The sequence below is a fragment of the Sander lucioperca genome, chromosome 6 (assembly GCF_008315115.2).
Source record: "Sander lucioperca isolate FBNREF2018 chromosome 6, SLUC_FBN_1.2, whole genome shotgun sequence".
In the NCBI taxonomy this organism is placed as follows: domain Eukaryota; kingdom Metazoa; phylum Chordata; class Actinopteri; order Perciformes; family Percidae; genus Sander; species Sander lucioperca.
Genome location: NC_050178.1, coordinates 2,427,209 through 2,440,144, shown reverse-complemented (window position 1 = coordinate 2,440,144; position 12,936 = coordinate 2,427,209). Strand labels below are relative to the sequence as shown.

General features: G+C 37.9%; 1 protein-coding gene across 5 annotated transcripts in view; it reads left to right on the top strand.

Moving 5' to 3' along the window:
* The window catches only part of rad18 (RAD18 E3 ubiquitin protein ligase), a 37,669-nt gene extending 25,124 nt beyond the window's left edge, over window positions 1–12,545 (top strand). For 4 of the 5 annotated variants that reach the window (XM_031287714.2, XM_031287716.2, XM_031287713.2 and 1 more), the window contains one exon: window positions 3,055–3,361. In XM_031287714.2, coding sequence (XP_031143574.1) covers window positions 3,055–3,154 — 100 coding nt within the window. In that variant the 3' untranslated portion in view covers window positions 3,155–3,361. Of the gene's footprint in view, window positions 1–3,054; window positions 3,362–12,530 lie in introns of those variants that run through there. The other variant, XR_004103008.2, reaches the window with a different exon arrangement.
* Window positions 12,546–12,936: the final 391 nt, after the last annotated feature.

Genomic DNA, 12,936 nt, shown 5'->3' with positions numbered 1-12,936 from the left:
GGAGCTAAAGAGAGCGAAGAATGGAGCAAAAACAACACAAAAGTAATAAAATGAGTGTTGCTCTGGGAGACGACGAAATAACAGAGATTGAAAGGAAACTTCAGAGGCCAAAAGTAACCCTACAGTCACATTAGCTACAAAAGAGAGCGAGATGCACTCGCTTGTGGGTGCTCCTGGGCGTGCCTAGCCTACCCCTGGTTGCTTGGCAACAGTAAACAGAAATTCTCCGGTGCTACCTTAAACCACGTCTTAAAAGTTACTTCAGAGGTATTGTTAAGTCACAAGAACGATGTTTTTGGATTTAAAAGTATTTATTTCTCGATAAAAGTAACACAATATATGAGATTAAATGCTAAACATATCTGATATATACATAAATACGATGTCCTGAAGCGTTGTCCGCCATCTTGAATTATTTTCTTCGACTTGAGCCACTGACATACGTCACGCTGCCCTCACGCTGCCTTCACTCTGATTGGCAGTCGCTCGTGGCCAAACGGCCACTCCCATTGAAAATGAATGGTAGCTGTCTCTTGTAGCTAATGTGACTGTAGGGTAATGCCTCCTCCTCGGTAGCTTGGAAATACTTTGGTTTTAAGCCAACAGATGTGCATTGCATTGTTTTTTTATACTGTAGTTGTGTATATACAACCAGTACAACATGTCCTGTTCTATAGACATGCTCTTTATTTATTTATTTTATACTGTCCAAGCAGTAAAACATGTCCTGTTCTGTAGACACATGTTGGACCAGTCCAATATGACTGTCAGTTGAAATAAACCTTGTGTTGTAAGAAAACTTGTTTTATTTGTTATAAATCTATTTCGATGCGTTTTCCCGTAACTTTGGTAATTTAACATACGTTTAAAAATATCGAAATTAATATCAATATCGCAATATTCATTATCGATATTGCAATATCACATTTTTTCAATATCGTGCACCCCTACACGCTACTGACAAAACCACAGAAGCTCATACATCTGAGTGGGATCTCACCTTGTGTTTCTTGCCGACAACCAAGACTGTTCTTCATCTCTTTCTAAATTACCTTGACACAAAGTCCAAACCTGCCAGCATTCAATGTCATCCCTCCACGCAGTGCTTCTTTTGTATGTAGTCAGCTTAATGAACAGAAGCAAAGTATGTGCTTTGTAACAAGTGTCAAAGGACAAGGCTTTATCTCCATCCTCCAGCCTTTGTCCGTCTCTGGCAATGATGAGAATTTAACTGTTGATTGTTTTAGTCCTGATCCACGCTTTGCACAGAGGCCAACTGCCTGCTTACCAGTAATCCACTATACTTAGTTGTCTCCCCATCCTCCCCACATGTAGACTTCTGACCCAAATTCCAGTGCTGGAATTTTGTTTTTCAAGTCCATCCAGTCAAGGTAAAGAGGCAGATGACCTTGTCATTGGCTGGAGGGTGATATACATCTGTAGTGTAATTAGCTGAGAGCCCTTCATGTGAAGCTGTAAGTGGTTCCACATGGAAGAGACTTTGGTTTCATGTTATCTGAACATTTCCTATGGAGGTGACCTCAGTGGCCACCAACACTACATGCTGAGCTTTGGAGTCCACCGAGGCTCACACGGCACCAACAAATAATGATGTGGTAGTAGGTAATCCATAACGCCTTGTTTAGAGGCATTGAGCAGTCCGTCTCTGGCAACACTAAGGTTTCCTTCAGAATTAAAACGGAGAATTCTAAAAGTGGATTTTCTTGTTATACCAACTGAATGAAAGGCACAGATTAAATGGTCTTAGAAAAATGAATAAAATACTGTAATATGCATCATCATCCAACTGTAGAATCAGTGTTTAAAAAAAAAAAGTACAAACACTTGTTTACTTTAGGTAGATTGCATTCAGTGTGGCATTAAGGTGCATTTGCATTCACCTCTCATACATTGTAAGAAATACAACAGCATTTTGACAAGCTCTGTTCACTGCAGTGCTTAGTTGTTTAGGAAAGGGATAGCATTTTTATTGTGATAATCATCATCTCAGAGTGTATATGACAACATGCACTAACATTCAAAATGGCATGATGGCACTTTTGTTATGCCTCTGCGCTGATTTCATTTAATAAAATTGCAAGTAACGGTGCCTTTCTCTTTTTTTTGTTAACATATCTGAGTCGCTGATTGTCTTGATCCACACAGTGGGAGCACAGAATTCGCATGTTTTCTCGGTGCAGAAAGACCAATCAAATCATCAAGTGTGATATAACAAGAATAATTAAAAGGTGCAGTGTCTGCTCATCTACCTAATTGTAATATACCTAGTTTTGGTAATCAATTTACGTTGCGCTTCTACAAAGGAGAATAAGTGCCAAAATGGAAACGTTTTGACGGCCACTGTTTTTTTTCCCCTTTTTAATTGGACACAAGTTATCTCTAAGTGATGTTGACTGGTGTGAGCAACCACTTAGTCTATTGTAATATATGTGATTTATATACAGTATACATGTATGATTTATTGTAAGCTTTTCCCCACCATCTCAAATGAGTGTTTTCTCAAGATACACACCCAGGTCTGTTGGTGAATGGCAGGAGAGGCAATTCACTGGCAAGGCAATTTTAAGAAGACTATTGTAGATTGATTAAAATAATCAATTTATTTATAATGTATGGCTCTGAGACAGTCTTCTGGGGCCCATAGCTGATGCATATTCCAGAAATAAACGGTGGTCGGTAGGTAATTTACTACTGGAAGCTTTTTTGGTATTGATTGATTGTGAATAAACCAAGCAGCTGGTGTACAGGAAATGTATATAATTTAGCAGCAGCAGTGTGACAAAAGGTTAAGATGTGTCACTCCAAAATTGCACCTGTTCAGATTATTTTATGGGTTGATGTAGTGCGTTTTAAAAGCCTGGTACCTCGAGCATTATTTGTTTTACTTTTCCTATTTTATTTACCTCAACAAAATGTTCAGGACATGAAAGTCTACTAATGATCAACTAAATCACCTTGACCTTAATTGTGTATATTTATATTCTTCTCTATTCACAAAAGACTAAATGGTCATCTTTGAAAATGTTTTCGTAGAGACACAGAGAGGACCTCCGTCCAAAAGCGAACGTCCAGCACTAGGGGAGATGACGCACCCTTATCGCCCGTCGGTGGAAAACGACAACGTAAAACATAAGGAGAGATGGAAGAATGGGAGAGAGAACAAGATCTTTCACCTATCAAATCAATGCAATAAATGTTTGACTGACTTTCAAGTATATCGTCGTTTATCGTTCTATCGTTTATCCTTATGCACTTGCCTGTCCAGTATTTCATGGGATTTTCTGAAGCTGCGCTGTTTACACCATGTGTCATGGTATGAATGAATGTTTAGTATTTTAATGTACTTTGTGGTCTTGTGATCCATGACAAGCTGTGGTCACCAAAAGTTACTCCAGGAGTAGGAGCACTATAAAATGAATACTTAAATCTATTCAAACACTAATTATTATGGTAAAGTAAATTATGCTTCTGTTTAAAACTTAGACACATTTTTGTTGTTAAATGCAGGCGAGCAGACGTAAAGATATTTTTCACTTGTCAGTGTCTGTAAATATCTAGTTTTCTATTGCTGCTTGTAATTTTAATCCACATAATGCTGTTTTTATTTTCCTTGTCTTATTTTTACATGTTATTAGGTCCAGTGTAATGTGCAGTTTAAACTGAAATAAACATGTAGCGGCATTTTGTAGTTTTGTATTTGAACACTTTTTGGGTTACATAATCGATTTATCTTCCAACATTAGCTGACCATGTCGTCATAAATAGATGTAAGTTTTGTACCGTGTGCAAAGCTAAACTTTTGGACTTTGTCGTTGTGGTGTAACTATATATTTAGCAGCTGTATAAATGACTCCCAAAAATCTCAAAATGCACTTTTTTTCACCAAGTAGCTGGAAGTCTGCCTGTTTGCTAAACCATCACCTCCATCTTCAAATTTTCCCTCAAATGTTTGGCCAACTCAGATTAGGAGCTCAGTCACATGGGATTCCTCTTGTCATTTGCAATTTCAAAGCATGCAACCAATCTGTAGCTTTCAAATTGATTGTTTTCTTTGAAAGAAAATAAACTGGGGTCAGTTTAATTCAAGAAACCCAATGCTTGTGGAAAACCCAGGTCAAAGAAAGCCAGAGCGTAAACACTTAAGGAGACGAGGGGTTTATGTATACGTGCATGTGAGAGTGAGCAGGAACACATTTGGGAGCCGGCCTTGATTAAAAACAGAGCTCGCCTGTAGCCTGCAGTCTGAAACGTGGTGCGTCTGACTCCGTTGTCTCTCGCCTCAGACAAAGCAGGGACACGCTGACAGACATTGACTCATAACTATGTGACGTTCTCATTTATACCATTGATCCCAATGCAGTCTTACTTATTTCCTATACAACAATGCGGTTTGTTTCTGGTTTAATTAGTAGGCACTCTTGCTTGAAACCACAGGAGAGGTTTGAGGAGGCATTGATCCCAGCCTCAATTTAGGATGCAGTGAAGCAGGCAGTGATATCACTGATTCCATACACAGGGTGATTTCATACGCAGTGATCCACAGACTCCACCCTTTCAGTAGAAATCAGTCACCTTATTGTGTGTGTCTGGGTCAGAACGTTGAAGGGGATATTTATCATCTGCCCAAAGCAAGGTGAAACGGAATTCAAATCTCATGAATCATGATGTACCTTCACACTGGTCCTAATCTACATGTGCTCATATTCCAAATGCCCTGTACAGCTGTGACAGCCTTTTGTAACCATCCAAACGTTCTAAGAAAGGATAACCAATATGAATGTCATGGCGAGAGATCAGAAGTCAGAATAGCAGACCTAGCCTACGGGGGCACATTTACCCTCAGGGCAGTTGTTCCACACAAACTTCTTGGCCCCAGACTACAGCTCGCATAAAGCTCAGCTTTGAGGATAAAACAGCAGCAGTGTTAACAGCCCTGTTGTGTTAATTTTGTACCCTGAAAACAGTTGTAAGATTCTGTCAATGGAGTGACGAATTTCTCTTGATCCAGGAATTACCCGGAGGCAAGCTTGAGACGGTGCTAACGCTAATAGGGAAATGTCCATATGTCAGTGTCAGATGGCTTTCTGGAGGAAGAGAGTTCCATTTCACCGTACACTTTAAATTTGTTTCAGGAATATAAGCAGTGCAATAACCTGGAAAGAGACTAATTATTGTTGTCTGCTTTATTTTCTTTAGTTTTATGGAGTCTGTAATTATACAAATAACAAAATGAAAAGTTTTATGGGATGCCAGTGAACTGTAGTTTATATTTTATATAAGATAATATATATATCCATGGATAGTAGGTAGTACAGTAAGTTTTATAATTTAACAACAGCAAAACAAACCCATCACAACAAAATCTACGACTAAATCTGTAGTTTGGCATCTATTTTTGTAGTGGCACTTCTATAAACACAGCTTCTTTGGCATCAGTGTTTTCTCCTTTTTGTACAATTTCCATCTGTAAATCTGCAATCCAAAGCAGCTCAAAAACAACTTGTGTCAGTGCTTTGATAGATTAGTGCAGCTACCAGGTTTCTTGAAACAAGGCAAAGGGAAAATGAAGTTTGTTGAATGGAGTTGTTGATGACTTAAACTACAAAAAACAAGATCCAGGCTGTGAAATTAAAGGAATTTTCCATTAAGAGATTCATTTTCAGTTTGTTGATTACATCAGTGTTGCAGTATTACTTTTAAACTTGTGATATGTCCAAGTCTTCACTTTGTAGAAAATCTGGTCAAGATGAGGGCCTGCTGTCTTTTCTGTTTTTTTCTTTGGTTACATAATAATTACTTTGTTTAGTATGAAATATGATTTCATTTGTGTTGTTCAAGTTAGGCTATAGTTCCCAACAACAGAGCTGTGATTGTTTTCTTCTTTGCAATCAAAAAGGAAATGATTAAGACCCATACCAAAACAATTCAATTAACTACCTGGTCGGATGAAACACCCGCAGCATGTTCGTAATAATAGACTGAAAGACACAGTAGGGGACAAAGATGAGTTTATAGAGATGAGTCAAACTCTACGTATAATAACTAAATCTCCTCAGAAAGTATGTGTCCATAAAAACACTAGCAATAAACACGTGTTATTGTGAATTGATCTGTTTACATTCCTGTGTTTTCTTTGACATCTTATTATTTTGGAAGTACCCACAGTACCTTTAGTGCTGAATTTGGCCATTAGTGAGCTGTTTGGCTGCTCCCAGCATCCTTGAGTAGTTTTCAAATAGGTTGAAGATTATACTACAATTACATCAATATGTGGGTCACTTTCACGCTTAACTTGACTATATACCTACTTTAGTTTTTTTTTTTGTTAAGTTTAATGAATGTGGTTGAAAGGACGCCAAGTATTAGAAACCTCCTGAGAGTGCTTTCTCTTTTGTTATAAGTTTAATATAGAGACGTGAGTCCTGTTCAATCCCTCATGTTCTTAACTTAAGCTTAAGTTTACGATTTAACAGGGCACTGTTGATAGGATAAAAAAGAAAAGTATTGAATTGGACTGACAGACTGAATTACAGTTATATACAGTATAAAATAGTTTCTTTCTGACAGGAACCTATTATTTCAGTTATTTGCAACTGCAATTATAATTTGCCACAAAAGCTACAAAGGAAAAAAGATCAGAAGCTTGTATTTTGTAGCTTTTTGAAACAGTAGTTATAAAAGCCCGGATACAGTTTTACAGAGTTTATCTGAGCAGTATACATAAATAAATGTGTACTTTTAGGATGTATATTTTTTATAATGGATTCTAAAAGTGATAGATTTAAGAATGTACTGCCGTCTGTCAAAACTCAATAAGTTACTCTGCTCTGAGTGTGTTTTTTTATTTGTTTCCACTTTAAGGTATGTCAAACATCGTAAGACATCAAAACAGTGTATTGCGTTAAGATACAGGTTATAGAGAATCTGAGAATGCTTTAGTCAACATGTGTTCACACAGCCTTGTAATCTCAGCCTAAACTGTTTTGACATGGTCGCCTAGTTAAATGATCGGACTTTTTGAAAATCCTTTCATCAGTTCTATCTTTATAGTTTGATATAAAACAAAAAGTCATTGGATCACACAACTTAAATCTATGCATTTCATTACGGTACCAGATGGGCGCATGGCAATTTAGTTAATTGTTCGCTAGGTAAAAGGAGAATGCCATCAGTGGTGCAATTGCAACACCGGCATGTTTGAATGATTTAATGTTGGCTGACAGATGCTGGATTTAAACAAAATGCTGAGCAAATAACAAGTGTCCATGTTATGCTGAATTAAATTTGCTGTTGCAAGTTCAACAGGAATGCCTTTCAGCACAGATGCACACATTTCTCTAAAGTGCCTTTTACCATAAATATCACGATGCTATACTGTAATTAATTATACACAGCTAGAATGTGTAGATGCCTGTACAAGTGTAGACACCTGACTTGCTTGGAAACATTTAGCTCTTCTTGGCATTCACGCTTCTTTGTGTGGATTTGAACAGAAGATTAAATTAGTTTCCTGTATCAATAGCCATTGTCATGTTCAGAGAGTTGTGGGGGGTTTTGCAACAACATGGCTATTGTAACGCTGAAAGTTTTGAGTCTCTGAAACAGAAAGTTGCATAAATGCACCAGATGATCTCTCACACTAAAGTATGATTATGCGGTGTTACTCTAGATAACAAAAACAAAATCCTCCATAGGTGATATCCATTTGAATTAACTTACATTATCTTTGGCATTTGTGTTTATCCTAAACATGGATAAATGTAGCATATGATATGATTACATTTTGAATAAGGATTCAACATACAAAAGTTAATTTAGCACTGGGATAAAGCAGTGATTCAGTAGGAGTTGGGTATGTCACTGAATTCCAAAACTGTGCTCACAGTGATATAACATCTCCCAACTAATATTAATTGTATAATAGAATTATGACATTAACATCATTAAAGTCTTTTCTTGGCAATTAAAACAATCTTGTAGTTTTTCCAAGCCCTGCTCGTATATTGTTGGAGGCAATGTACTGTTTATACTGAATAGATTTGCGATGTTTTTGAGTCAGCCCAATAAGAGCCCAGAATCTAATTTTCCCTCTGGGAGAAGTCAAAGTTTGCTGAAATGAATTTTAAAGCCAAATTTTTCTTTATGGCTTCTTTGACTTTAGGAGGCGTGAATGGGTCACTCAGCAGCAGCTTGTGTAAGGACTTCAGAGACTTCTTTGAACACAGACATCTTGTAGCACTCGTGTCATGAACCTCTCTGCGGAGAAAAGCAAGCAAAAGAAGACATTTTGGAGATTGACTATCAACACAAATCACCTTCCTTTGATATATTTATGCCTGGAGTGGTGAAGCAGTATAGCATGACAGACAGACAGACAGACATACCACACTCAGTACAAAGAAAAGAAAATATAAAGTATAAATGCACATGTCAGTACATGAGACGAGATGCCCCAGAATGTCCACTCATAGAGAAAGGGTCAGAAATGAAGTCCAGGAGGACATAGGTGATCAAGGCAGGCCCACAGCAGATGGGATAGCAAAGTCACAGAGTGTGGATACAAAACAAGTTAAGTACAATGCATTACAGGCACACACAAAAAGAAAGAAAAAAGTACAGGTAACATCAGGTCCCAGTCCCAGTTTGTGGTCTTTCCCTCCTGGGCCCCAAATAATCTTAAACATAGCATCGGAGTCAGACAAAGAAATCTGAATTTCTTCAAGGTGTAAACAAGGAACCATATCATTTAGCCACTTTTTAACGCAGGGAGGGGAAGTTGTCTGTTATATACGACACTACAAATGAAAAATGTCAACCCAAAAACTTGTGAGCTTAGAGCAGGACCAGAAAAGATGCCCAAGAGTTCATCGCAGGAATATTTTTTTTCATATTTCTCATTTAAGATAGCTGCTGATCGGTGCTTGTTACCATGTTTAATGTTATGTTGAGAGATTTCCGTGGCAGAAGACATGACACCGGCTAATCAAGCCGATGGGAGGTTAATTATAGGTGAAATATATTTTCATCAAGGCTTTTTTTTAATCACTGATACATGGTCAGTTTTTACCTCTTATAATCATATATCATTTTGAAATGAGCTCCCCTAATGAATTAAATCTTACAGTACATGAAACCCTAGTAATGTGTATTAAATTCACATCTAGTGCAATCAAGGTTCTTCATTAATTAGACATTGCTGTCCTGTGAAAACTATGTTTCTCCAAACATCTTTTCATTTACTGGGCTTTTAAACGGTTTATCTTAAATGGGAACTCCACTGATTTTATAAATCAAAGTCTATTTACAGATCTTGGCGAGTACTACTGCTTATGTGAAAAAAGTTGTACAATTGCATTCGTTACCGTCACCATTCGACGGAGGTTCAGCAAGGTGACTCCACACAGAACATGGACATTTGCTTATTTCAGGAGGATTTTAATAAAGAGGAAAATGAATTTAAGAAATAAAATGTGAATGCTTGTGAGATGTTTTCTGTGTCGATGAGCACATCGATTTCCCCTGATGCTACGTTTACACGTGGCCGGCTATTTACATAAACAGACATTTCAACCTCTCCGTTTTCAAAAATAACATTGTGCACAGCTGTCAGTTTTCAGAAAAGTGTTCGTTTACATGTACCCGTGTATATATGCCGTCAAGAGCATGCCAAACCTGTAGGTGGCAGTGTAACGAGAAGCTCAAGCCCACGTTAGCCAATCAGAATCCCGACAATAGCAACAACAGCAACGAATCACTTCCTCTTTCTTCTCTTCCTCACTTCCTCGGCGGCCTAAACCTCCGTTTGTCTCAGTTTACATGCAAACAAATTTTCCAAAATCTCCACTCTGGTCGGAGGTTTTAGAAAGACTCGTTTTCAGAGGCAAATTCTCTGTGCGTATAAACGAAGGGCACAAACGAAGGGAAATGTCTCAGTTATCAAAATAACCATGTACGTGTAAACAGGGCCTGAATAATCTTTATTTTTAACGTGAGCTATTACAGCACTGTAATCCATCTGTGCAATGTGATAGTGCTCCAATAAAGGACAAAAAGACAACAACTGTTCATTGTGTGAACTATATGTACTTTCTACAGTCATGTACAGACTTATACAGTATTTTGTGTATAATATGTGTGGTATTACAAAATACATGGGGCCTTATGAATTTGCAGCGTTGATATTAAAATAATCAAAATGAAGCTCAACTTACTGTATATAATCACTGTCTTGCATTGCCAGATATTTCTCTGCTACATTTGCTCTTTTCCAGTGCAGCAGAGTATTATTATACTCTCCTGTACCACCACTTTTAAATATGCATTATGTCTCTGCAGCATTAACATCGCACTTCAAAAGTGTGGACTAGAAATACATCAATCTCCATTCTATTTTCATATCTGAAGTGAAATTTAATTAGAATTGTATTGTCCCAGGTTAAAGCCAGCTATTTAAGTGAGTTTGACAATTACTTGGAACACAGTGTACACAGAGCCAAAGAAGGCAGTGAAGTGAGTCTGCAGCACATCTTATGTTAAATTATTGTAGTCCTAGCTCACCAAAAGGGAGAAAATCTACAAAGGAGGGTAACTGGAGAGAGAGCTGTCCCTCCAGTGGTGTAGTCCAGGGTATACGCTGGTATACGGCGTATACCTACTTATTTTTCAGTCAGCATTGCGTATACCCACTTCTAAATCCCCCCTGATGCGCACCATTCAGTAATATCTGTGAGCCTGATTGCCCATTTTTTCCTCAAGGATAGTGAAGCCATGACCCACCCTCCTCTGCCTCTAATTGGCTGGTACTCGCTGCTTTCACTGATTAGATTGGTTAACTTTAGGCATGAGGACTGATGAGCCAATCAGAGGTGGAGTAGGGCGGGTCATGCCGAGGAAAATATCGCTAATACCTCAGGTGCCAGTGAAAAAAAACAAAAAAAAACTCAGGTGCCGGTGCCACTTGACTACGATAACGGCAGCAGACCAAACAACAGCTGAAGAAATAACACAAGCGGCGGTGTGCCACCCCAGTTGATGGAAGACATAATTCTGAGGTAAGTTTGAAGGTGGTTTCCAAATGAATCATTATTTTAAACTACTGGCAAATTGCCAGTGGCAATATGACTGCACATTTAGAGGAGAAGAGATAACACCATGTTTGCCTCATGATAAATACATTTTACATTCATCCAGGCTGCTTGTGTGACCAGTAGTAACTACAAACTGCTCCTAATCAAGTCATGATCATTTTATAATAGTGAGCAAGTAGAAATGACAGATTTTTGGGTAAACTAAATCATAGTCTTACGTGTCGCTGTTTCTAAAACAGGGCTTTTTTCTGGACTACTTTAAAAAAAAAAAGAAAAAAAAAAGGTGAACACTGAGAGTATACCCACTTCTCCAGGGACCACTACACCACTGTGTCCCTCAGTGTAAAATATATCTCCCCTATTCTGCGGCTGTCAATATTTTAAAAGACACCACCCACCCTGGCAGCTGCTGAAATCAGGCAAGCGATTCAGGAGCATCATGGCTAATACAGAAAGACTCAGGAGGAGTTTTTATCCACAAGCTGTTAGACTCCTGAATCAAAACATGACAAACTGCACAATGCATCTTGCACTTTAAGCCCTGGATCTACTTTAGTTAGTACTTTAGTAGTACAAGGTTTTATTATATTTATGAGTAGGGGTAGTCTGGGTGGTATATCTTTTATCTTAGCTTCTTATTTATTCATGTTTTAAACTTTTATTCTATAACTTAACTATTATGCTATTAGTTATGTAATAGCACAGTTGGAGTTGAGTCAGGAATTCATTTCACTGCTTGTTGTAAGTGTATGACTATGCATGTGACAAATAAACTTGAAACTTGAATTGTTAAATGTATATTTCGTCCACATTTGCCTGCAAACATGCAACCCATGTTTATCAGGTTTATCATTAATGTTCCCGATGCTCCCTATAGAACATGCCACATCATCACAAATCACATCTGAATGCTGTAACATCTGTTTTTAAACATCCCTCAGCTACTACCAGTTCCAGTGTACGGCTCACAGTGACTGGAATGAGTTTTAAAAAGACTCAGGAATTGGACAATTTCATTTCGATCTCTGCCTCAGAGGTTTCTATTTCAGAGACATGTCTTGACGTACATTCAACAGTTTCTCAGCAAACACGCCTGTTGAGAGCCTGTTTGTGTCTGGTATAATGCAAAGGTTAAGTAGAAATAGAGGTTAAATGAAAATAAATATTGGGGAAACCCAGCAGGAAATTGAAAACACCAGACCAACCATGCATGCCCTCCAGTGCTAAACGCCTTCAGGGTGAATTTCATTGGATCCTTTTTGTCTCTCAGTTCCACATTCTGACTAATCCATCCATTGTCTAATGATGGCATTTTTGTGAAGTTACCTGGACGGTTACACAGTTACAAACACACAAATGAGATTACATAAAGACAAAAAGCATCTCCTTGTGTAAAGGATAAGCTAATTGATATTCATCAAGGTACAAGTAGTATTGCTAGGAATAATGAAAGCATTTGGCAGAATAAAAAGGCATCACATGGCAGAATCCATTATTATTGCCGATATCTGGTATTTTTATATTCCACCTCTCTTTGAGGAGTCTTTGTTTTACGATTTCTTTTCTTGATTACTTTCTCTCTGACATTTGTCACGCATGGCGGATGCTGCTGCTGCTCATGATAACAACTCAGTTATTTCTATTTATTCTGAACTGTTGTGGCAGCTGAGCATAGTCATAACAATTATTTTGAACTATGTGTTTCAAACAGTAAATGTAACATTTTAGGAGCTGGTTTGAAACATTGGTACATGTTACTGTATCAACCATCAAATGAGAGCAGCGTAAAGGTCTGGAACCTCTACTGTATGTGGAAGATTAAACAGCC